A 25,948-nucleotide genomic window follows, 5' to 3' on the forward strand; every position below is an offset into this window, starting at 1 on the left:
TTTTAAAAAATTATAGTTGCAATTATCAAAAAATTTCAAACAATGCACATCTATAGTGCATCATTAGATCTACTTTGTGTCAAAGTTGAGATGCAAAATCATTTTGTAAAAATTCATATGAAAAATAACAAATTCCATATGCAAGTGCACTACAAGACAAAATTGTCTTCTAGTGTCTTCTAGTCTATTATCCGCTTGCAAGTGTATGCAGTGGGAGGACTTCACTTCCACAAGTGCCATGAGCAATGGAAAAGGATATGCTTTCTTACAATGATTATTACTCTCTCATTGAGTGTCCGCTTTTTAAATTGGTTTGCACCATTGTACCTTTTTTTTGGAATAAAATCTACAAAACAAGATTCATATTTGATATGTTTTGAAGTTGTTTTAGGCGCCAGTCAAGTTATATTAATTGCAAGTAGTAACTTATGTACAACTATGGAGCAACTTGTGCATAAAACTTATGTACAAATTGATAATAGTATACTACAACTTAACAACATACATAGATGCAATGTATCAAACTTAATTGCAACTTATGTTGTATGCCTATTTTTTTTTCTAGTGACAACTTTAGACAAATATATCAACTTGTAAAGATTGAGCTAAAAAATTATGTATACACAACAACTTATATAGAGATAAGAAAGTTATTATTTTTTTGCTCAAACAATGTAAAAGTAGGTGGGCTGCGGCAGGCCCAGTTTCTTCCTACGAGGACCTCAGCAGGCCGCGCGGGGTCACGCATTCCATACGAGAGTGACAGGTTGTTAGATAGATTTTTCCTTTTCGAAAGTTCCTACCAAACAGGGCCTTAGGTTGAAGGATAGGGCAAGGGAGAAAGTTGTCTCTAGAAGCACAAAAGAAGTGAAAATGCACTGCTACAGACTTAGAGCAACTCCAACAGCCTAGCAAAAGCAATTTGGATAGGTAAAAAAAGCAAAAATATCCGTAAAACATGCATCCAATAGCCTCTCCTTGGTCCTCGATAATCTTAACAGAATAAAATATGATCGCAGGTGAAATTCCGCGAGAGGAGGGCTTGTTGGCGGAGGGGAAGTGGCGGGGGAGCATGAGGGAATCATCTGCAATCGATTTGAGGCAAGAGCCGGAGTCGAGGTGGTCGGAGGAGGGTCGTCAGCGTACAGGAGCTCGGGCGGCAGGGACGGACGGCGGGAGCAGAGCAAGAGCGCGGGAGGGCGAAAGAGGTGTGTTGAGCGAGATGGTGAGTCCGCCCGCTCGGTATAGATTGCAAGCTACGATCAGGGGATGCCGACCGGGACAGCGAGCTGAGCAATATGGATTGGATGGAGAGGTTGTTGAATGCTGGTTTCTAGGGAATTTATTTATTTATACCTATTTCATCGGAGATACGATCCTTAGTTTTCCAGGTTGGTGGGATTAAAAGATGGAATGATTTTTATCTTGTATTTGGATTGAGGGATTAGGGTGGGTCAGTTCAAAAAATGGAACCAAACACATGCTAAGTGATTGCCCAGTTTTCTCCATTACTCCCTCTGTCCCAAAGTACTTAGTCATCCTAGCATTCAAATTTTGTCCCAAAAAACATGTCATTCTACTCTATTTAGAAAGTGCATGTGCATGCAAGAATCAATTAGTGCCAAATATGGATAATAAATAGGGGTAAACATGGTCATTTTATCTTTTTATTAATTTATCCTAGAATTCCTAGGATGTCTTGTATTTTGGGATGGATGGAGTAGTCAGTTGGTGACCAAAGTTACACACATTTTCAGGACACTCACAGCAGTTAATCGATAATGCAACTATGGATACATTTCCATTTAAGAACAATCCTCATGCATATGGTGTTTTTCCTCCCGCTAGAATTGTTTGCCCTAAGTGGACGTATCAATGGAAACTTTATACGACACCTCCGCAATTTTGTAGTTGTAATGTGGCCATGTTCAATCAATAGAAAGCTATCTGCCAGATGCTTACACCAACACATCATAATCGATCGCGTATCATGCAATAAGATATCATGGCCGATTGCCATGATTTGCAAGAGATGCTTATCCTGGATCACAAGGCATCACAACTGTGACGGAACCGCCAAATTAAATCTCTAATTAAGCGTAATGACCGTCATTTGAACACATCGGACGCATTAGCTTAACGGTTTAATTTGGCGATCCTTTCTCAACCCACGGCCCGATCGAAACATCACCAGTAGTCCCACGCGAAGGTGGACGCAGATGGTACAAGCACGGCATATTACTTGAAAATATAAACTCAATGAAAACGAAACAATAAGTTTTACAAACCGAGTTCAAATATATGCAATTAATTTACAAAACTTTACAATAGATGGTCTGAAGTTCGAAAATCAAAAGGTCCTACATCTATTCTAACTATCACCAGTTATGATCCTTCTCGACCGGTCGGACCGGTCGGCACCATTCTGCCGCCTCCACCGGTCAGACCGGTCCCACGGGCCGGTCAGACCGGTCTGCGCAAAACAGAGAGGCTGAACACTCTGCCTCGAGTGTACAACCCGACAATCCCCTAATCTAAGGGTCTCGCTCCACCACCCCCCACCCCTCTGCATTCCGGCGGATGATCTTGACACAGCATGGGCAGAAGTCGACGTCTGGGTGCCCTGAAATAATAATTATGGCAACAAACACTGAGTATACTAATATTCAGCAAGGCTTACCCAACCAGTGGGTATAACTTAGCCCACATACCTAGACTTGCACGACATTTGGCTGGTGGTTTGTTTTGCCGAAATAACAACTAGAGGTGTATCCTTACTTTCAATGTTTAGCCGCATATTCTATATAGATAGACTGTCACTAATGTTTGCCTATCTACACACGCATTTCGAAGCATCCAATTAAGATTCAAAATAGTATCCATTTTTATATCTCTAATAACTTAACTCATTTGCTACGAGGTGACAAATAGATCAAGGCCCTCATATCCGCGAGACACGACGAATCGATCCGATTTAACCTTGCAAGGTGGACCTAACCAACACGGCACGTATAGGCCCCGTCGGACCACATGCACCAACCATTCCCCTCCTCACCTCGAACTACAGGACCGTCCCACCATCATATGGTCAGCCGAGCTCAACGTGAGACCACCAAAAGTAAACATGCATCCCCATTTCTCCGCGACTACTCGACTACCCTAGGAGGTGAGTTGAAGTCCTGTACTTTCGATGCAAAGCAGTACTAGGCTTACCGGTTTCGACTACCTCCTACTCCCGGCATGCGGTTAGTACAATTCAATCCCTAATCAGCACTGCAACAATGACCGGTCCTTAATCGACACGGACGGGGCTAAGACACTCAGGAACCCTGTCCTGCTGCCAAACCTAATACCATCATCCCCGCCCGGTCTCACATCTCCATATCTATTTCAATCCATTTCTCAAATACTGAAGTATAAAGATAATAATGTATCTCGCGAGTAACCGGCAATTACTCGGCTTCTAAAGTTTCCTGTGTCTCGCGAGTGACATGAAGTCACCCGACTTCTACCGGACTTATTTAGCCTGGCACCGCTATCGACCTAGACATACTAGTAAAAACTCAAGGAAACCTAGGGATCATGCAGCTAGGGTTCCAATCAATTCCTAATACGTAATGCGCAAGTAATAGATAAAACATATACATAGTGAATCATAATTTAAAATAATAGGACATGCACCGGAGCTTGCCTTGAGTCTGCTGCTCAACACTAGGGTGAGTGGGGCCTTGGGCCGACTCCTCGCGACCCTCCTGCTGCGGGGCTTGCCCCTGGGGCCCCTGTGGCTCCGCAACCACCTCGTATACGACCTCCTCCGCCGCGGCTGCTACACGTATGCATATGCATATGACATGAGAAATGCATGCACGATTTATAAAAATTACAAGTAATCAATACCCAAATAAATTTCCAACTAACTGTGTCAACAACCACCTATTTACCCCTGCTCAGCTCAGCTATACCGGTCAGACCGGTCCACCCGACCGGTCCACCCGACCGGTCCCCCTTAGCCTACCGTGATACCGGTCAAACCGGTCCCTCCGACCGGTCAGACCGGTCCTACCCAGACCACAATCTAGAAACCTTGGCACGGCGAAAATCGCCCACCAACTCCAAATACCTTCTAGGATCTAGTTCAGGGGTTTATGTGGATGCTTTTGATCAGAGGAAACCACATAAAACCTTCTAGAACAAGAGATCGATCCAACCCTAACCTATTTACCTTGAATGGCTCCTCCCCCACGAAGAACTTGCGATCCCGCGTTACCCCATGGAGGAGAATATGGGGAAGTTGATCCTCCACCGATTTGAAGCTCTCCCCGCCCTTGGAATCCAATGGAGAGGAGAGATTTGGAGGTGAGGGTTTGAGGGAGGAGGGAGCTCGGGAGAGAGACGGGCTGGGCGCTGGGGAGGATGAATGAGTCGTTGGGAGAGAGAGGAGAGTGATTTAAATGATGTGGGGCCCAAAACCGCTAACTCGGTTTAGACCAGTCAGACCGATCCGGGCTGAACTGGGCAGAATTTGTTAAAAAGTTTTCCTCCAGTGGTTTGTGACGCTAATGACTATAATTAGCCTTAATGATAAGTAATTAACACCTGAGGTGTTACACCAACCAGATAGCAACAACGTCAGCCCGGAGCGGATATCCAAGGGTAGAACCGTTGCGTGTCGATGATCGTTGATTCGTTACTAACCAATAACCTTGGCTCAAACATAAGCATCGGCGGGTTCCTCCACTTCCGGATTCTTGTACTGATGAACCTAGACACCGGTTATTCGAGCCATGATGATGTGCCCCGCCTGCTTTACTTTCTCCGATGATGTTTCCGTATGCACGAAAGGAAGGTATCCGAGTCTTGTAGCCACTAGCCATGATAAATGGATCACTGTAGATGTCATCAACGCTTCTAATGATCATGGCTACCTCTACCTGGCTTGTGAGCATTCACTTCAACGGCGCATGCATGATTGTAAATTGTCATTCCCTATGGCACTGTAGAAAAAAAACATTTACATTGGACTTGTTTGGATCCCAGAGCTATTTTTTTAGGCCTAGAGAATTTTACTATATAGAAGTATTAAATAAAGTCTATGCATAAAACCATTTGCAGAACCCCTAGACTATTTTGCATGACGAATCTAACAATGTAGGTTAATCTACGATTAACGTTTAGTTACTGTAGCATCAATGTAGTAAATTATGGATTAATTAGACTCATTAGATTCGTCTCACAAAATAGCCTAGGGTTGTGGAATGAGTTTTGTCGGTAATCTACGTCTAGTACTCCAAAATAGTAAGATTCTCCACTCCAAAATAGTAAGATTCTCCGGGGCTATTTTTTTAGCCGGAGGATCCAAACATGGCCATTAATGCAACACATGGATGCAGGTTAAGGGAAACAGTAACACTTCTTTTTGCTACGCATGCTAACTTACAATAAATATGCAAGGAAGAGCCTGATGGCAGAGAAAATGCGAGGAAATAAGAATTTGCCCTGCTCTCTCCTTATTCTATGCATCCTCGAACATTTGGTCCGGAACAAAGTGATAAGCAAGAATACAGCTTTCCAGGTCCCTTTGTCACAATATAAGAGGGAAGAAAAGATGATAAGGGGATAGAATCAGCACGGCGTATATGATAAACTGCAGAAGGCAGCGTCAGTGGAGAGCGAATAAAGCAACTAATACCCATTCATTCTCTCCTTTCTACCATTCTGTACAATGGTTTAAACAAGGACCCGCTATATCATCGTGCATTCGGGCGGTGCTGCTATACACGAATCTAGAGCTACAGAATGAGCCGAAGGCTTAAATACACAACACATCATGCTTCTCATAAGCACATTAACTCTCAGCTTTGCATCTGCCTCTCATGGAAGATTCCGCCAAGCTGCTCATACAAGTATTTTTGCTCCTCATAGGTTAGGTTTCTTATAATCTGAATGACAGAGGGTAGATACTTGTTAGAATCACACAAGATAAATTGCTGAAAAGAAGAGAGCCGCTCAAGATAATGGAATAAATATTAGGGTATAATGATCCTAACCTGATCCAAGATTATCTCAACAGAGAAATTCTGGGGCGCAATGAATGATTGGTGGTATATGTACGCAAACACTGCCATAACCATCTGAGAAGAACAGCACAGAAAATTTTTCTAAGCTGTAACATATTGATCATGATATTAATGCATGAGATTTCTTCAGTTTGGAGCAAGGGAAAATGCAAAGGGCGGAATTTCCCCTTCATTTTATTTATTTAATAAGAAATAAACCGCTGTGTGTTTATCAACACAAGAACAAGACAATTACCAGCAACATATGTATTTTGAAATGAAGCTTTCGCATACCCATTCTTGTGGCCCCAGTTGCACTTACCCAAGATTTCTTTTTACAGCAATGTATTTAGTCATATACCAAAAGGTTCATTTCCATTTCTACTTTCTCAACATAATTTTGCTAGCTGGTTTACGGGTCAATCCATAAAGACACATGAAGATCAAGCCCAGACAAATTGAGCAGTACAAAATGTAGCTAAATGGAGGAATGACATATAATATGAAGTTGCTACTCCTGCCATCATCAGATTAAACATTTGGTTCAAATGATAGTTTTATAACTCATTGTTTGGACTATCCAGTAGCCACAGCTCAAAGGCCTGTTACACTATATCAATAGAATGAGGATGCTAAAAGCTTTGCAAAAATATAGGCCAGAAACATATCCATATAGCCAGAATGTTTCTCAGAGATACTTACTTGACAATCCATTCTGTCAGTAATCCCCCCATGCCCAGGTATGCTGTCACCAAAATCCTATATTTTTTTTTGAAAAAAATTATCTATCAATTGAAGTAAAATAATACAAGTAACCCTAAAGTTAGCGAAATAATGAAGTATATTACCTTTATTTTAAAAGCCCTCTTGAAGCCACTCGCAAAAAAACCTCCAAATGGTGCTATTATTGATGCAAACAGACCTAGGGCTAAAGCATGCCACTGCACAGGCATAATGGCAACTTCTTTCCATGGGAACTGTTGAGACACGTGCAATTAAATAAAGTTCAATAATCAAAGATCCAGAAACTCTAGAAAGATAAAAACAAAACCAATGATGAAGCAATAGATGAAAGATAACTAATTCTAAGGTATGTAATACTACACAAGATAATATAGGGATGGGAAAAAGAATCAAGCTAACTTTAATCTACTGTTTGGATCGAGCTCATGCAAAAAGACTCAAGCAATCAACTGAAAGAAAAAGGAAAGACCAACACAATGAACTAGGTGGCATTTCATATAAGAAATATGCACCCAAGTTTAGGTTGAACACGACATGAACCTGGGTGGTGGCTATGTACACCTATACAACTCCCACTACCTCAGGCTCAGATCTCCTACTCAAACCATGTGTGCCATGGCATACAGATATCACTGTTTTGCCCGAGGTCTAATTGGATTCCTTTACAAGATTCAAATGGCTAGCTACCTTTTGAACCAAGTATCCAAATTGCAAGCAATTTAAAATTATCATGTTCCCCACAGCAACAACAACAGAACGAGATCAATCATGGCTATGTTGACTACATAAATATGGCATGTCATCTCATGTAGCAGCCATATAAAAGGAGACGATATATGTTAAAGTCTCGATCTGACTATTCTTCTACTGAGTGTAAGTGTACTTATTTGATGGTATCTCAAAAAAGGATTGAAGTTGAACTCATAATACCATCCCCATCTTTTTTTTTCTGTTCAAGTTTAATATACACAATCAGCCGTTTCTGCATCAATGAGCTAGTTTTACCAGTATTCTTTCCTTCAGCTCAACAAAAACAGAACCAGGTGTTTTTTAGGGCAACCACCTCTTGACTTGGATGTAAAATTTTGTTCCTTTTGGAACAATTTGTTGGTTAGGCATTACTATCAATATCCATGGAAGAAGCTTTACTGCAATAAGAGCTCTAGGGTTTAAGAGATCATCACAGTAATTTTGAGATAACCTTCATGGTTGGGAACATGAAGACACCATTTTAGAGTACAAGGAAAATATTAAAATAATTAAATAGAGCAAAAGACTTTTTCCTCACCCAGTGTGGTACCCATTCTCCCAGCGAGTAATGCTCCGGCTTAAACATTGGACCAGGATCACAATAAAGCCACCCAGTTGATAGATCCTGAAATTATTTGCATGAAAAATTAGTAACACAGTAGCAACTTGGCCATACAACAATCATAATCAGAAGAAAATTTCTGTCACCTTTCTTGGGCATGTCAACCATTGGTAATGGCCCATTACATTTGCTAACTGCCACAGGAAAAAAGCAAAATGAACAACATATCATTTAGAACTAAAAACAAATAGCTATATTTTTACAGACAAAAATTATAGTGGATTATTATTTGAAAACCCAACCTTCAAAGGTTTGTATACAGGTGTATTCCCAGGATAAAATAAACCCTGAGGGACCAACATAAATCTTCACATTGCAGAATGTTTTTGACTTGTAAGGTTGATAATTGTAGGAAGGTAGGATGCGTATAATGTGGTCGATGTATTGCATTGAGCCTATAGGGCGAATATATAGGAGTACATGGCTTAGAGGGCAAGTAGTCTCTCCTAGAGATAAGGAAAGTTATCCCGGAATTACAATCAATCCTAAACTAATCATATCTGAAGTTGCCTAATATACTCTAACATCCCCCCGCAGTCGTAGCGGTAGCAACACGAACGGTCAGACTGGAGAACGATGGAGATGTATCCCCCTGCAGTCGGAACGCCGGTGCGAGAAAGCTGTGACTGGAGACTCATGTAGATGATAGCCCTTTAGTGCCATAGTAACCGAAGTCGAGGTGGACGTGGTCGAAGCCGTGGAGGGGGCGCGGGTCGATGCATTGTCGAGGTGCTCGAGTACACAAACTCAGCAGCTTCTTGCCGAAGACAGCAGCAGGACGGTGCGGCGGATGACGATGGTAGACGGTGCGGTTTGCGACTTAGGTCACGCTCAGGACAGGGGTGGCGACGGCGCAGGTTGCAGCAAGTCGCGTGCTCAGATCAGGGGTGGCGACGACGTCTTCCAGCAGGAACATCAGCGGCGATGTCCGCGCGAGAACGGCTCGAGGCGCGGAGGTGGATCGAGCGCCTGCTTGACGAAGACCGGCGGCAAGTGGCGCCACCGCCTGAAAAGGCGACGACACCGGTAGGGTGGCTTGATCACGAACGTCGTTGCTGTAGCCTGGAAGGGCGCAGCAACAACCTCGTCCTTCGGGGGTGTCGACGATGAACGGCGACGAACGGCAGGGCAACGCAAACCGATCTTAGACCGGAAAAGAAAAACAATAGCAGCAGAGTAGACCTCCGGGTACAATCTCGGGTGCATCTAGCTGGATGCCCCCCACCTTATCCTCATCTCTTCCCACCGTCGGTCAAAAAATAGAGAGGGAGAGAGAGGCATAGCAGAGGGGTCGAGCCGGCGAGGTGCGTCTCGAGCGGCATCCTCCTCCAGCTGCGCGGTGGGCTGGCGGCCCCATGAGCCCCCGCAGCCGCGTCCTGCGCGCATGGCGGCGGCGGAAGCGGGGCTGAGGGCGAAGGGGACGGTACCCGACAGCGCAGAGGAGAGAGCCGGCGAGGGAAGGGGCGCTGCGGCCCGGCGGCGATGTCAGTCGGCGGCGCAGTGGCCCGATGGCCCCGACGGCGCGGTGGTCTGGCGGACCCACGACTTCCTCTGCAACCGCGCACTCGTGCTCAGGGGTAGCGGTGCGGCGACGCTGGTGGCTGGGGGCGCCTGGACGTTGCGCGGAAGGGGCGACGGGTCCTGATGCGGAGCCAGAGGAGCGACGGCGCGTAGGCAGGGCAGGCCCGGCGGCGGGCCCATGGCGACGCAGTGCCTGACGAGGACGACGGCGGCGCAGCCATGGATCCAATGGGTGACGGGAAGAGGTAGGTCCCCTGCTGCTTGTTGACGACGACGGCGGCGCAGATCAGAGGGATCCGCGGCGCATCTTAGGAGGGCGCTGCCCCCAGTGGAGATCGATCTCCCCGGGGGCGGCGCGACGACAGTGGAAGCGGCGGCGGCTAGGTCAGGATCTAAAACCTAGGCGTCTGATGCCATGTAGGAAGGTAGGATGCGTATAATGTGGTCGATGTATTGCATTGAGCCTATAGGGCGAATATATAGGAGTACATGGCTTGGAGGGCAAGTAGCCTCTCCTAGAGATAAGGAAGGTTATCCCGGGATTACAATCAATCCTAAACTAACCATATCTGAAGTTGTCTAATATACTCTAACAATAATGAAAGAACGCTTGCCTTGGGTATTTAGCCCTGTAGTGCAGGCTCGTCGTTATACCTTTGTAGTTGGCAGTTGGCACCACCATATTCTAGTTCTGTGTGATGGGGTGTGTTTTGGTAGGGTTTACACCCTTCCTTGTATCTTATATTTTCTTCTTAATGGGAGCAGCACAAGGGATGATGATATGAAAGCTGGAAAGGAAGTATGTGTTGCAGTCATTGCTTGAAAGATGGTTAAACAACATTGAGTCATGGAGAAAGCGCTGAGGGTTTTCGTTTTTCTCTAGAGAATGGACAAAACATATCCTTATACATATAATTCTGTTATCGAGGTCCGCATGGGAAAAGCGCCTAGTCCACTACAAATATATGAGTAACACAACCGATGTGCAAGGGATCAACGAGAAGGGGGTCAGAGTTTTGGTGGTGAATAATAACTAACAAGAGAAAAGGTGGGTGCCAGTGCAATTAGTAACCTGAAATGCTGTCTCTAACCACACTTCCATACAGAAAAACACAAGTGGACAATAACACATCAGTAAGACCAATGCAACACTTAATGTTCAAAGATAGAATTAAAGGCTCTAATTGAAATGAGAGACGCCAACATAAGTAAGATTATACTTCAAGACAAGGAGCCGTGTAAGAGGGAGGCTGCTAGCAAATTTCATCATTTCAAAAAAAAAATCAAATGTTGCTGTAAAAAGTAGTCTGATGGGGAATTTAACAAAGTCTCACCAGAAATGCAGAGATGATAGTTGTCACTGATGCACCAATAAAACCTTCCCAAGTTTTCTTTGGGGACAACTTGATCAATGGTGTTCTCCCAAGAAAGAACCCGAATAAATAAGCAAAGATATCATTGATCACAATGAGCGAAGCAGGCAGAAGAAACCTAAGTAGACATAGTATTGTAGAAGCACGGAGTTCATCAGTTTCAGTTGTAGCATAATGCCAATTACTTAGTAAATTAAATAGCACACATCTTCCGCAATATGCATCATTGGCATAAAATAGTTCAAACTCAACTCAAAAGGAAGAAACAAAACAGAACAATATATCTTCCAATGAGAAGGAAAGTGCAAGAACTAATCAAAAGGCACAGAAGTCAGACGGGTGCAGGGAATTATACCAACATTAGTAATCATAAGATATTCTGCAGTATCTAACTAGAGCTCATACAGGTCGACAAAGCTAAACCAGAGCACGATACTAATGTTACTAAAGTAACAAATGTGGATGCTAATTACTGTACAGAGGCACATAATGTTGGAGAGTGGAAGTGCAGAAAATTTCCTTTTATGGATGTACAAAAAGTAAGGCAGAATGAAATCCAAAAATTTAATTAATCTGCAAGTTTAGAATAGATGGAGATAAAATATTAGGATTCCTTTTCCGGAAGACAGGGAATCTTCTGGATGCCAACCACAATACCATATAAATACATGTCCAATACCTAAAAACTGAATAAAAATGGCGAAGCGCTCCACATATCCCAAAAAGTTGCAACTCTGAACAAGGTATTAATAAAGAAACAAATCACTTACCAGAAAATCCCTTCAAATATGTTTGCCACAGTGAACGAGGACTGTCCAAAAACTGTTAAAAGTATCATGTGCGTCCACGCATACTGTTTGAATTGATACTTGTATGTCTTTTTCTTCAGAGTCAAAATAAACCATACAAACCCTGGATCAAGGGAGCCACAAATATTACCTTTTGCCAGATATGAACTAGAAATTAGAGATAAGCAGGTTATCCATTGTTAAAGCATGACCATCAACACATGCAATCAAGTGAACGAAAACACTTCAAAGGTAACTAGTATGTACGTAATGGTAACCACTTAGGCAGGCATGTAAAGTACAAAAATTGGGCACTGGACTTTTGCAGATTCTAATGCTTAATAATCAAAACTACTGAATGTAACGTTTCCACCGACTGATGTTAATATGAATAATAACACCAAACCCAATGGTAAATTTTCCCAATTTAAATCAACTGAGCAGCTATCAGCCAAACAATGCCTAGCAAAAAAATACAGAGTAGCATTGAATCACCATCTCATTCCTCTAACTAAACTGAAGAATAGCAGACAGTAATATATTAATAAGTTATCAAGAGGATATAGTCCGTTTGGATAAAATCTTTTAATGCAAGAATCAAGATCATAATTAGAACAGAATCACATCGCAACATTATAAATGCAGAATGAAGTTTTTGTAATGTATTTACTAGAAGAAATCATTACATGTTGCAAGAAGTACTGAACCTACCTGCAATATAAAGAAAATAGCAAATAAACATCTGGTATTTTATTAGGCCGCTGACAACCTTATACAGTAAGTGATCTGAAGTTACTGTATTCACAAGCTGCCGACTAAGAAAGCGCCCGTAAGTGTACAGCATCGCCGTGAAAAAGAAGTGCCTACAATGGGAAATAACCTTGTACATAAACGACAAAAGGGAAAAAGGTACTGTTGAAAAGCATGGAAACTGTGGGATTGACAAATTCATGTTTGAAGTTAGTAGAATCAAAATGACCCAAAGCTTACCAGTTCAGGAGCCTGAACCCTGGCAGTTGTTTTTCTTCACTGGATTTTATGAGCAGGTTGAAAAGCTCTCTTGCCATGTATATTTGAATCACAACAACCATGGCCCAGATATATAGATGACCCATGTAAACAATCAAGGCAAAGCCTCCAATCATCCATACTGTTGAATATGTACGGATAAGCATTGATTTGTACTTGTTCCGATCATTGACAAGCAATGGCTGTCCATTAGCTCTATTCCCATCCGCGGTAGCCTGAATAAGTTATCATGATTAGTTACGAAAAAGAGCACCTGAAACAGGCTGATAGTCAAGCTTTGTACCATGCAGCAATGTAAGTATTATCTGAAATATATTTTGAAAACAGAATGTGATAAAGAGCAAAAAGAAGAAATTGCTAACCTCACTTGGCTGTCTCCGACGTCTAACACGCCCTGTGTGAGAAGCAGAAGCATCGCTAGAGCTGGTGTCCCTTTGCATCACTGGTGCTTGAAAGTCAAATCTATATAGAAATGAAAAGGAAAAACAGGCAGGCGGAGCAGATTTGATTATGAGACGAATACAAATAATGTAGCAATTAATACACATATGGATACATCAATGGGTGTTGATAACTGATTCTTAAAAAGGGTCCTTGAAGCAGAACCCCTGTACTATTAATTGGTCTAACAAAATTCAGTGGTTAACTGATTGAACACCAGGCAAGCAAAACTCAATCTAGCAATAAGCTAGCATCCAAAGTGGGTTCAAACACGGAGCGGGGGGGGGGACTGGGGTTCAACTGACTGAACCCCAAACAGTTTTGGAAAAACAAACACGAGCCAGTACTCCCCCAAAAGGCAAACTGGTCGGATTGGAGGACCCATCTCGGGAAGGAAGGTTTGGATTTCGGGGCTCACAGCAAAACGAGCAACCCATCCATCCATCCAACTCAAAGCAGGGCTAGGGTTCTCACCAGCGAGGTGCCGCCGTTTGGAAGCCGAGGCGGCGCGCAACGGCGGGGGGCGCCGTCAGCTGGCCAGCGGCCCCGCGGCGGCCAGGGACTAGGAATGAAGGAAGGGGATTAGCGAGGTGGGGCTTTGCCGTTTAGGGCTTGCCGAGGCGGGGTGATTTTTTTTTTCCTCCCGCAACCCCAACACATGCGTATTCCTTCCTGTGGCGCCGGGACGAGCCTTGTCATTGTCAAGCCTACTGCTGCTAGTAGCAAAATAGTCTATGGGCTGCCAGCGATCCGCGCAACGGACAAGCGCATCGCTCTCGCAATTATTAATTGCAGCTCGCAACCGCTCATCCAGAGCCGTCCCAAATCGTCTCAATTAACAAACCCAGCCTCGCATCCCCCAGCTAACAAAATTCGACGGGCGGACAGCTAACACTCGCGGGGCGTGATTGATACATATTCCCCCCGAACCACCCAGCCGCCGGCGGCGAGAAAACATCGCCGCGTGCTGATCCCCTCGCAGTTCGCACCAGCAATCCAGACTTCCAGTTATAGAGCAAGCACGCCGCAAACTCGAGCGCACGCGCGCGCTCCACTGAAGCAGGAACTCCCGACGGCGTAACAGCGGAGGGAGCGGCCGGGAGCAGCCTCACTGGGGAAACGGGAGGTACCTCGAGGTTGGCGGAGGAAGAGGGCGGCGCGGTCCGGAGTCCGCCTGAGCACCGCCGCCGGCGGCGCGCGCGCGGGAGCGGGGGCTTTGTGGAGAGAGCGCTGCGGCCTCCCGACTTGTGGAGAAGGGGAGGGGGGGAAGAGGGAGCGGGAGTTGTGGTTGTGGCGCTCGGGTTCCCACCTGGTGCGTGTCGCCTCCCCGCTGGGGAATTCCTTGCTTTAATTCCGGTTGGCGTGGTGAGGCTGCCTTGTTTGGCTCCAGTACTTTTTTTCAGAAGTCCCTGTCACATTAAAAGGAATCTTACTATTTTATAGTATTAAATAAAATCTGTTTATAAATGTTTTTTGACAGCTGAGTGTTTTTTCGCGAGACGAATCTAATGAGCCTAATTAATTCATAATTTGCTACAGTGGTGCTACAGTAACCGTTCGCTAATCATAGATTAAGATATCTCATTAGATTCGTCGCGCAGCTTAGCCCCAGGGTTCTGCAGTTAGTTTTATAATTAATATTTATTTAATACTTCTAAATACTAAAAAGTCCCTAGGACTTTTTTGAAGTCTCTGTTTCTAAACACCCCCTGAGGGAAAACAAAGCTTGGGGGGTTGGGAACGCCGTGGAACTTAACGGGTGGGCGGCAGGAGATCAAGTACGCACACCATACTTAGGGAGATCAAGTACGCACACCATACTTAGGGGCCGCTTAGTTCCAAAGTCAAAAAAAAATTTGGATGTCTCGTCGTGTGTTTGACCAGATGTCGGGAGGGTTTTTCGGACACTAATTAAAAAACTAATTTCAGAACTCACATGGAAACCACGAGACGAATCTTTTGAGGACTTTGACCGCAGCATTAGCACATGTGGATTACTGTAGCACTTATGGCTAATCATGCACTAATTAGACTTAAAAGATTTGTCTCGTCGTGTACATCCAAACTGTGTAATTAGTTTTGTTATTTAATTATATTTAGTGCTTCATACATGTATTTAAAGGGGAGGTGAAAATTTTTAGTTGAAAATTTTTGGAAACTAAACGGCCCCTAAATTGACAGGGTGTGTGTGGGGGTGGGGGGGCCCGGGAAGGGGCCCAAGGGCCCCTCCTTTTGAAATGCACATGTATTCATTCCTTCACGTTTTTTTGTACTACTACTAGTGCAAGTCTGCAGCCTCGCGCTACCAGCACGGTAGCAGGGTTTCCCGAACGTTTGTCCGGCGTCTCAAATTTGGCTTGGGACCGGCTGCAGCAAATGTGCTGGTTCATTGGCTGTTTGATGAAGTGAAGAAGAATGGGCTGAGCAATCCTGTTCGTGCGTGGCCGATCAGCCGACCACGCCCACCGGGTTTCGGAGCAGCGATCAGCCAATCACGTGGGGGCACAGCACGGCTGCGGTGGGCGGCTGGGCGCCGATCGGTTCCAAGGAGACGGGGAACCCCAGCGTTGATTAATTAATGATTAAGGTTAAAGCATGGGGGCATGGGGGCATGGGGCCTAGGCGCCGTTGACCGCTGAAGCGTTGCGTGATGTCTGCGACTGCGCAGCTGAACTCTCACTCGCTTGTGATCAGGGCGGCGGGGCGCGGCCTGGTGCCAGTGCGGCGGTGCTCCGGTCGCGAACCTGCTGCGCAACCTGCGCATCTGACCGTGGCCAACCGTTCCGTGCCGAGCGCCCCCCGAGCCATGGGAAACTCAGGATCATGGAGCCATCGACGCGGCCTAGACGTCTAGTATTATACAAGCTGCACTGAACACATACTACTGCCTTGCAACTAGGGGTGGTAATGGACCATAGTCCTAGTGGCTTCTTCACAATCCAACAAAATCTTTAATTTTTTTAGTTTAAAATTATATAAAATTAGAGTCTGATCCTTTTAGAACTCGACCCTTAGATTTTCTAGCTCAAAATGTTGAACATTTTACCACCCCTACTTGCAACCCTGGCCGCCGCTTTAGCCCCGGGTTTGCAAAGGAGGTGGAGCTTTCGGGCGCTAACACATGGGGCACAAGCTCCCACAGCTCAAAAGGCGTGGCATTATCGGTGGGGCGCCGAGGTCCGGCCGTCCGGGTGCTCAAGGAAAAGACCCTGACAGCTTATGCTCTGCGTCGGTTCTCTGCTTTCGGTGTGGAGTGGAGCGCGAATATGCCGGTGGGTGACCGACGGGACGGGGGGGGGGGGGGGGGGAGGACGTGGTGCGGAATCGAAGCGATCCCCATGTCCCATGGCACACGAGCGCGCCCTCTCTTTTTCTGCTGCTTGCTCTGCCAGTGCCATGCCCATGATGCGAGCGCAAAGACTATATGGGCTGGATGGGCCGTGATAAATCAGGAAGGGCCCACAGACCAGCCCACGCACGGGCTTTTAGATATACGAATTTCTGCCAACCAAATATTTGGGCCTGACTTCGTATGTCCATCGTTCCAGCAGACTACTCAATTCATGGGCCGGAAGTTCAATACTTGGGCCTAACCATAACGTTTGCACGCATATGGTATGGCATACGGCAAACAAAAAGTGTGTCAATTTTCGCCTCAAAATAGCGTGTCAATTGGCATTTGTTCGATCTGTTTTCTCGATTTACATTACTAAATTCTTTAGCGTCGCGTTCGCCCCTTATCTCTATCGATTTCTGACGCCGTGTGTAGGACGACGGGAAGGATATTTTTGAAGCGAAATCTGATGTTCCTCTGACAGAACCTATTTTTTTCTGAAGCTGCCTCTGACAGAAACTGTTGCCTTCCATAGTTCACGACGACGATCTGCCGAGTGACGAGGGCACCACGCCACGCGGTAAGCAGTTCGCTGACAAGAACGCAACGGGCGTGGCACAGTAAAATAACAGCATCTCTTGGACTGCTATCTTGGGTGTCAAAACCTTCATCAAACAATAATGTGCTGGATGGACACGCCGGTGAGTGCTATACTATATATAACAGTATAACACTAGCCCACAGCTGTTGTTTAATGTTTATTAGAATTGTGCTTGGACGGCGACTGTTACGATCAGTGCCAGAGAGAGGAACTGAAATAAACAAGTGCAAGTAGGGGGTGGTAATGAGTGATGACTCTAGTGGCCTCTTCATAACTCAATAAGACTTTTAAATTATTTAGTTTAAAATTATATAAAATTAGAGTCCGCTCTTGTTAGGACCTGATCTTTAGATTTTTCTAGTTCAAAATCTTGAATCCTTACCACCACTGTGCAAGTCTGATCTGACGAGGATTACGTACGCTAATTAGCGGCACCGGCATGTCAAATCCATCGCTAGCTACGTGCTGGTGGCAGCAGGTAACCGTAGGCTCCGCGGCATCACCCTGAGTCCCTGACCCAGTCGTGTCGTTGCTCCGAGTCGGTTGGGCGCCCCCACTACCCTGGTAGAAGCAGTTGAGCCCTCCAGCTTTTCGCCAAAAGGCCGCCCGTCCGAGCACATGAGCTCCATCCAACTCGGCCACCGGACGGGGAATTGAATCGACGCCAAAAAGGTACGGTGGCCCGTCGAGTGAGGGAGACGAGACGACCTAGCAGCTGCCTATAGCTTTGCTGCGATGGAGCGCTAGCTCGTGCGCCGCGGAGGCATCGCCATGATGGTGCCTGTGGTCCACGGCTCTTCTGCGCGCCTATATAAAGATGGGTTTGGCCCACGCCGAGGCGAGATCAGCACAGCTTTTGGGGGGGCCCGGCCCACCCACACGCCATCTTCTCTTCCGCACTCCCTCTCCCATCTTCCCTCGCGACGCGCACGGAGATCGCTTGCGCTCTCGCACACCACACCACACACATGCGTGCACACGAGCTGCAAGCTTTCTGAGTTGGCAATGGCCTCTAAACTAAAGCAAGCCCCCGGGACTCCCTCTCAAGATCTCTTCGGAGTTGGCAATGGCCGTGACCGGCCGGCCAGCTAGTTAATTAGGTCGACATCTTCACGTTCCGGTACATGTCGCTGCAGGCACGAGCTATGTCAGGCTAGGGTCGTATGGTATACATGGCAGTACAACTAAAGCCTAAAGGGCGCCTACAGAACAGTTCGGTTAGCGCATATCTATCTTAAAAAAGGGTTCCCGGGACACATGCAGGCGCCCAATCAATTCTTTTTTTAACCAGCTTGCATTGGCAGTTGCTTAAAGGCCCCTTTCTAGTATTAATCTGCAGATCAAGCTACCGCACCACCACCGCTCCATGCATTCACTTGCCTCCTTTCCAAATTAAAACAGGACAGCACAGCTTCACAGCGGCTTATCTATGGAGCAAGCTAGCTCGTGCCACCATCATGGACTGGCCTCCTAATTCCTAACTTGTTAATTAACTTCTCGACGATCTTCCTCATGTTAATTAACATGAGGAAAATGCTGAAATAGTAAGCCTCGATAGTCACCGCCGCTCGGTCATGGTTACATGATCAGTTTTTTTTAGGAAAGGTTGCATTGTCAGTTAAATCGATCTATTAGGCCAATCATCACAAGTAAAAGTAAAGCGCAAGAAAAAGAAGAAGAAAACTAACTATAAGTAGTGAGCTGAAAAAGCTCCCTTTTCCTCTATACAGAAGATAGACGTACTAAAGGTGCTCGTAGCTTTGTGATTGGCCAACAGGTGACTTAGTGACGGCCAAAGTATATCTGGCAATCATCATTCCGGCGAACCCCGGAGCCATGATCGCGCAAAGATTTCTCGCATTCCGGTTATGGGGGGCGGTCGAGCCGAGGCGGCCGCGGCGTCGTGCTGCCTACGGCGGCCCGGGCTTCTTTTTTTTTTCAGAAGGCGCGGAGCTACTGATTGTGCGCCCCGTTAGGGCAGCAAAGCGAGCTTCCAAATCCAATAGTAAATCGATCGAGTAGATTTGCTCGCACTAGCTCTCCTTGGGGAATGAAACTGAAGGATTGATAATTAAAGGGAGGGATAAGTCTATTTTACAATCTCGAACTAGTCAAGAAGTCCGTTTTTCAACCTCCAACTACGAAACCGGGTAACATAGGCCCTCGAACCGGCAAAACCGTCCGAATCACCCCTCGATCACTGTAGCAAGCTGTTTTGAGGGCAGTTTTGCTACAGTAACATTTCCGAATTTCTGGAATTTCACACCTCTCAATTAAATAATAAAGAAAGCATAGTTAATATTGTCTAAAAATCATGATATTTTTTTGGGAGGTAGATAAAAAGACAAGGAATCTATTTTGGCTAGATGTGCTACAATAGACATAAAGGAATTTGAATTATAAAATTTTAAAAATAGGTAGAATTCAAAATTCCTTGAATTTTTAGGTCACCTAAACCTATGATAAAAATGCATTAAAAATATGATAATTCATAATTTTTTATTTAGTTTAGTTAGGTACTTTTTATTGGCCCAAGTTCTATAGAATATTTATAAATTAAAATTTGAGGAATCAAATTTGAGCATTGCGAAGGAATTCAAAAACTTTCTTAAAAACTTGGGCCAATAAAAAATATCTTATTAAACTAAATAAAAAATTATGAATTATCATATTTTTATTTCATTTTTATCAAAGGTTTAGCTGACCCAAAAATTCAAGGAATTTTGAATTCTACCCATTTTTAAAATTTTATAATTCAAATTTCATTATGTTTAATGTAGCACATCTAGCCAAAATAAATTCCTTGTCTTTTTATCTACCTCTCAAAAAAATATCATGATTTTTAGACAATATTAACTATACTTTCTTTATTATTTAATCGAGAGGTGTGAAATTCTAGAAATTCGGAAATGTTACTGTAGCAAAACCGACCTCAAAACAACTTGCTACAGTGATCGGAGGGGTGATTCGGACGGTTTTGCCAGTTCGAGGGCCTATGTGACCCGATTTCGTAGTTGGAGGTTGAAAAACGGACTTCTTGACTAGTTCGAGGTTGTAAAATAGACTTATCCCATAATTAAACAAACTAATAGCCGGGTGCGTGTGGGGATGGTTGAGAGATCTATAATCATGCAAATGTCGGCAACCCCCGGCAAAAGCAATCTCCATTCGGGCCTCCCGCAACAACTTGCGTTTATATATTCTAGCATGTGTATGCATACTCTAGTGCTAAACTATACTGCTGTGGCTAGTGGCAGCTAGTGAGTAGAGATGATTCAAAACCATACATATAAGCAAGCATACTACTATACTAATTGCTTCAAACTAATCCATCAACAAAGTTTTTTTTAAAAAAAGGGCTGATGCTGATCAACTAAAAGAAAGCTAAAGGAAGAGAGTAATTCTGGTGCTCTGTTGGTTTCTCGTGGCATACCAGTGTGATAATATCCGTTCGCAGCACTGTCCACGCGTCCCGCGCCGATTCGTTGGAGGAACAGACCAAATGCCCTCAGAGTTCAGATAAGGGTGGTGAGCTGAGTGGTCTTGGGACGTCTGATTGAGAGAAAGACCAGGACGGAAACGCATTGTACGTGCGTGTGCCCATCTTTACGTCAAATCCATACTCCATTGCTCCTCCGAGGAGGAGGAACCTTTACTTTGCCATTTTTTTCTTTTCAATTCCTCCTACTGTAAGTGAAAACTGAAAAGAGCATCGGCACTAGCTATCTGCTGCGGATATCTATAATAAGCTAGCCAACCAACCAACAAACCATAAACCCCTACGGAGATGGACGAAATCATTAAAGCCAAAGCGAAGCTCCTAACGCATCAATGCGATTGGGCCCGGGCCAGGCCAACCCAAGAGGATTTGGATGCATATATGCATCCTCGATCATGTCAGCTCCATTAAAAGCGTTCCAGAGCCGGGGCGCGAGGTTTATCCTTAATCCCCGGCATAATTAGCGTTGTTTAATCCTCTCCTCAGCCGGTTGCTGCGACTGCGCGCCATGCGACGACGGTTGTTGGGTGATGCGCGTCAATGGTGCCCGGGCCGGCCTCTAAAGCTGCTGGAGCTCCGTCCATCCATGCCTCCCTGGACTCTCTCCGGTAGTGGAGGAGCGCGGATGCATGGGGCCTTGCCGGCAATGATTGGTCTACTCATTGAGTGCTAGCGCCTCTCAGAACTTTCGCATGCTCATCATGGACGGATGGCCAGGACAACATGCACGCACAGGCGCAGCAGCAGCAGCTGCTGCTCTGCAGGTCTCTACTCTCTTTCTCTCTCCTGCCTGCTGCGGCCTTGCAGCACAAAAGGGCGAGAGGGAAATATGGAATGTAGGCCGCTGCACGGAATTCTAAATATTTTCTGGAGGAATTTACAATCCGGGGCGCGCCAGTATCAAGGTTACTGCTCCACTTTCTAGAAGAAATGAATAGAATTTGGAGCTCCTAGTGTGGACAATTGAGCATGGGGTTGAGCGGAAAGGGAGGGGAGAAGATCCATGATGCCATTTACACCTCTTACTTTTTGCTAGACATTTACTCACACAACCAACTCGGAATCAATACTAGTGTTGATACTGTACACTTCATCACCTAATCATGGGACGAGGCTCCGCTGCAGTTGGCCGCCGTGCAGTTGAGTCACTGCGTGTGGGGCCTGCACGCGTGGGGCCCACGTGGCAGTGACCCAACTGCAGGGGAGGTAACTGCAGCGGATCCGGTTCCCTAATCATGTACTGTAAAGAGAAGGAGCATAGCAAAAATTGTATCTTTTTCTTCACAAAGACATGATTCACCTTGTAAAGGAGGTGAGCAGGGAGATGAGGGCGATGATGGTGGCGCTCTAAAGGAGGCGCGGGCCGGGGAAAAGATGGCAAAAAATAAAGGCCAGAGGGGAGGCAAAGCAGGAGGAATTAACAAAAGAGAAAGCCAAGAGAACTACCACTACTACTCCCGTAGCAATGAAAACCAAAAGAAATGGAGAGAAGAAGGGGAAAAGAAAAGGGAAACAAGACACCTTGCTTGATTACAAGTCATCCTCGGTGATGCTCTCCAGGTGCGGCCGCCACACGGCGACGCGCCCCCGCCGCCGGTCCCTCGCCGTGGACGCCTTCTCCTTCATGATCTCCGACAGGTACCTCTCGTTGGCCAGCAGCCGCTCCTTCTCGCCCTCCGCGCCGCCGCCCGCCGCCGCTGGCCCCGCGGCGGACGCGGACGCGGCGCTGCGGGCGGGCGCTCCCTCCCGAGCCGTGGAGTGGTCCTTCCTCCTCCGTCGCCTCCTGGCCGCTGCGGCCGCGGAGGCGTGGGCATGAGCGGCTTGCGCCGCGCTCTTCTCGGGAGCCGGCGCCGGCGCCTTCTCGGTTGCCGGGGCTGCCATGACCGGCATGAGGAAGTAGATCTTGCCCTTCTGCAGCTCGGCATTGGGCGGCAGGATGACGGGCTTCTGCACGACGATGCCGCCGCCGCCGTCGGCCGGGCACGTGGACGGCGGCTTCCGGAGGACGTGCTTGGGGTACGCCTTCATGATCTCCCCGGCCAGCACGGGGCCCCCGCTGATCTCCTCCACCCGGCCGTTGGAGTGCACGATCCGCACCACGTCCAGCGCCCCGCACGGCAGGATGCACGCGATGCAGCACTTGATGGTCTCCATCGATGGTCGATGCCGACACGATCGTTCCTTCCTTCCCTGGCCTATCCCTCGATCTCACCTCCCGGCGGCCGCGTGCTCGCTCATATGGCGGCGGCAAGGGGACGAACGCGAGCTGGGCGATGCGCGCACGAGGGAGCTGACTGCTGAGCGAGCGAGCTCCCGAGGCTCGGCTGGCCTGGGTCCTTTTGGTGCGGGTATCCGAGCTGCTTGCTTTTATATAGCGGCACGCACCTTGCTACTTGCTAGGATACTAGCCGAGAGCCGAGCTAGCTGGAGAAGGGGGTGCGCCGGGACACGGGGTATTTGTACCGGCCACGGGCGGAAGAGGGGAACTGGTTCGATCTTGTTCTCTCTCACGAGATCAGTTCACAGCACAGCCGCCGCCCAGCAATGCAGTGGCAGCACTGCAACTACTACTGCTAGTCCACTCCACAGTGGCGGGAGCTGCAGCTCCCCCTCTTTTTCCTACTGTTTCCACTGCTCAGTCTCTCGACCTCTTCCCTTGTTGGTGGTTTCACTCATTCAAACAATCAAACGTGGTGTGGATGGGAAGATGTACACAAAGAGGCGGTGGTGGTCTGGTGGAAGCGAAGGGACCGACGAGTAGGAACTGTGAATTCAATCCGGCTCCTGTTCACTCAGTTTTGCGTTTCATGCACCTTATCCTCGGGCTGGCCCGCCGGCCCTGGCAGTAGTGGAGGTGTGGAACCCCCCGGCCCTAAGTCATTGCCACTCCTCTCCCAACCTTGTACTTGGGTCATCTAGGCCGAGCGAGGTAGGGGACTGGGCGACTGGCTCCGTCTCATGGGCGCGTCATGTGCGCCGGGGGGGGGGGGGGGGGGGGGGGGGGGGGGGGGGGGGGGGTGTCGCGGGATCCTCTGTAAAACTGGGGCCTGCTGCGCGCCTTGCTGCGGACCTGCACTGCGAGAACCGAGTAGCCTAGAGGGGACCAATCGTATGTGTCGCGGCTCTAGAAGGAGGGCCACAGCCGGGTGGCGTAGTGCACCCGCCTAATCCCAGAGGGTGGTTACTCGAGGAAGCGCAATCGATTCGTCAGATCTACTCATGAAGCAAGAACACAAAAACATTCGGGGGAGTTAGAGTGGTTCGGGCCGCCGGAGCGTGATACTCTACGTCCACTAATAGTAGTATTGCTCTTGTGTCTGTGGATGAGTCTATCCTCTGCCTCTAAGTCCCTTTCAGACTTGAGTCCTTCTCTAACGCGCGTCTCCCTTTTATAGTGCAAGAAAGACGCATACAAAGGCGTTGGACCCCGACAGGTGGGCCCAATAAGGATGTATAGTATACCACGGAAAAAACATTAATGGTGCTACAGTGGTTGAGAATATTTCTCCGGATACGCTTCATCGCAATGTAGACTCTCTGACCGAGGGGGGTTTTCACTTGTCCCATCGGCGAGGCGCCCGTTGAGGCAGTGTAGGTTGCGGCGTAGACTGTTGGGTCTACCGAGTAGGCGTCATGATGGGCAAAGCCAAGCTGTTGTGTCTAATTGGCGTAGCAGACTGACGCGCGTGGCGTGGGCGGCACAAGCGGCTGCACTGTGTGCCTTGGTAATGTGCGATCAACAGTGCAGCCTGGCAACAGTCGCATCGAGCTCTGTTGTAGCAGAGCGCACTTACGTCTCCCGTATTGAATGCGGTAGGTGGGCGAATCTTCCTGTGGAAGCTTTGCGGCCGCGCGCGTGTCTGCGCCTGCGGACATGTGGCGGCTCCGGACCTGCCCCAGGCGGGGTGTCTGTTCCCTCCATGTTGAGGGGTCCGGATAGTGTATGGGGGTCCGGGACCCCGTGGGAGGTCCGGGGCCCCCGGCTGTTAAGGCGCGGAGTTCCCCTCCTCAGAGACACGTGGCGTCACCGGACCCATCCCAGAGCGGGGAGCGAGTCCGAGGCCGTCGGCCCGGTGAGGTAAGAGCCGGACTCGTGGGGCCCGGCTGCTCCGCCCCTTATGACGTAGTTACAGATGACTACGCCCCTACCTGGCGCGCCAAATATCGTGGTGTGCAAACCCACAGCCGGGTGGCGGAATGCACCCGCCTAAGCCCTAAGAGAGTATGAACTCGAGGGGTAGCTGCACTTAGTTCGATCTCGCTCTAGAACACAATGAACACCAGCGTTTAGAGTGGTTCGGGCCGCCGGAGCGTAATACCCTACGTCCACTGAGAGTTGTATTGCTTGTGCTGCCCAAGAGCTTGAGAGCCCGTGTGTGGGTGTTGTCCCCCTGTTATAGCGAGCGCCTCCCTTTTATATCTCAAGGGAGGTGCGTACATGACCGTTGAGTCCCCGACAGATGGGCCCAACGATGCAGTGTAAAATAACATATTGTACAGAGTATTATGGCGCTGCAGGTAACGGAGATCTTATTCCAGGATTTTCCTGGTTTGTCCGCGGGAATCTTCCGACCGGCGTGCTTTGCCTTGTCTTGTCGAAACGGTGCCAGGCGTAGCTTGCGGCGTAGCCTACCGCGCAGCTGTAACGGCCGTGTAGTTTGCGGCGTAGGCGACATGATGGAAATGGTAGTGCCGTCGTATCCATTTAATACAGCAAGGCGTGCTCTGCGCGGCGCTGCGCCTGCGGCTGCACTGTGTTCCTCGGTAATATGCGGTGTACAGTGAGGCCTGACCAAGGCTGTCCCGCGTTCTGCGGCGTCAGAGCACGCATCGACCACCCGCATTGAATGTGGTGGGCGGATGAGTCTTTCAGCGGAAGACTTGCGCCCGCGCCCGTGCCAGCGGGACACTTGGCACCCCCAGACCCTACTCCGGCGGTATGCTGGTTCTACTCGCGTGGGAGGTCCAGACGGACGCAGGGAGGTCCCGGACCCCTATGGGGGTCCGAGCCCTCGGCTATTGGCTCGGAGCTTCCCCTCCTCAGGGACACGTGGCGTCACCGGACCCGACCCAGAGCGTGGAGCGGCCCCGGGGCCGTTGGCCCGGTGAGGTAAGAGCCTGACTCATGGGGCCCGGCTGCTCCGCCACTTATGGTGTAGTTACGGATGACTACGCGGGTCCTGTCTTACT

The 25,948-nt window shown here is 47.6% G+C and overlaps 2 protein-coding genes across 3 annotated transcripts; both read right to left on the reverse strand.

Moving 5' to 3' along the window:
- Nucleotides 1-5,484: 5,484 nt before the first annotated feature.
- LOC120708106 (phosphatidate cytidylyltransferase 1-like) lies at nucleotides 5,485-14,639 on the reverse strand. Of its 2 annotated transcripts, none has more exons than XM_039993216.1 (12): nucleotides 14,455-14,639; nucleotides 13,246-13,345; nucleotides 12,845-13,098; nucleotides 12,566-12,717; nucleotides 11,837-11,978; nucleotides 11,028-11,184; nucleotides 8,259-8,306; nucleotides 8,089-8,175; nucleotides 6,905-7,033; nucleotides 6,759-6,815; nucleotides 6,048-6,131; nucleotides 5,485-5,939 (listed from the first exon to the last, which is right to left on the reverse strand). In XM_039993216.1, the coding sequence occupies exons 2-12, from the start codon at nucleotides 13,321-13,323 to the stop codon at nucleotides 5,853-5,855; spliced, it is 1,275 nt and encodes a 424-aa protein (XP_039849150.1). In that variant the 5' UTR covers nucleotides 13,324-13,345; nucleotides 14,455-14,639; the 3' UTR covers nucleotides 5,485-5,852. The 2 variants fall into 2 exon arrangements, with proteins under 2 accessions (XP_039849150.1, XP_039849151.1); XM_039993217.1 differs by lacking the exon at nucleotides 14,455-14,639 and adding an exon at nucleotides 13,799-13,948.
- Nucleotides 14,640-22,016: 7,377 nt separating this feature from the next.
- Nucleotides 22,017-23,496, reverse strand: LOC120708107. Its single transcript, XM_039993218.1, has one exon. The coding sequence runs from the start codon at nucleotides 22,910-22,912 to the stop codon at nucleotides 22,289-22,291; it is 624 nt and encodes a 207-aa protein (XP_039849152.1). The 5' UTR covers nucleotides 22,913-23,496; the 3' UTR covers nucleotides 22,017-22,288.
- Between the last annotated feature and the right edge of the window lie 2,452 nt (nucleotides 23,497-25,948).

This window comes from Panicum virgatum, chromosome 5K (assembly GCF_016808335.1).
Source record: "Panicum virgatum strain AP13 chromosome 5K, P.virgatum_v5, whole genome shotgun sequence".
Lineage (NCBI taxonomy): Eukaryota > Viridiplantae > Streptophyta > Magnoliopsida > Poales > Poaceae > Panicum > Panicum virgatum.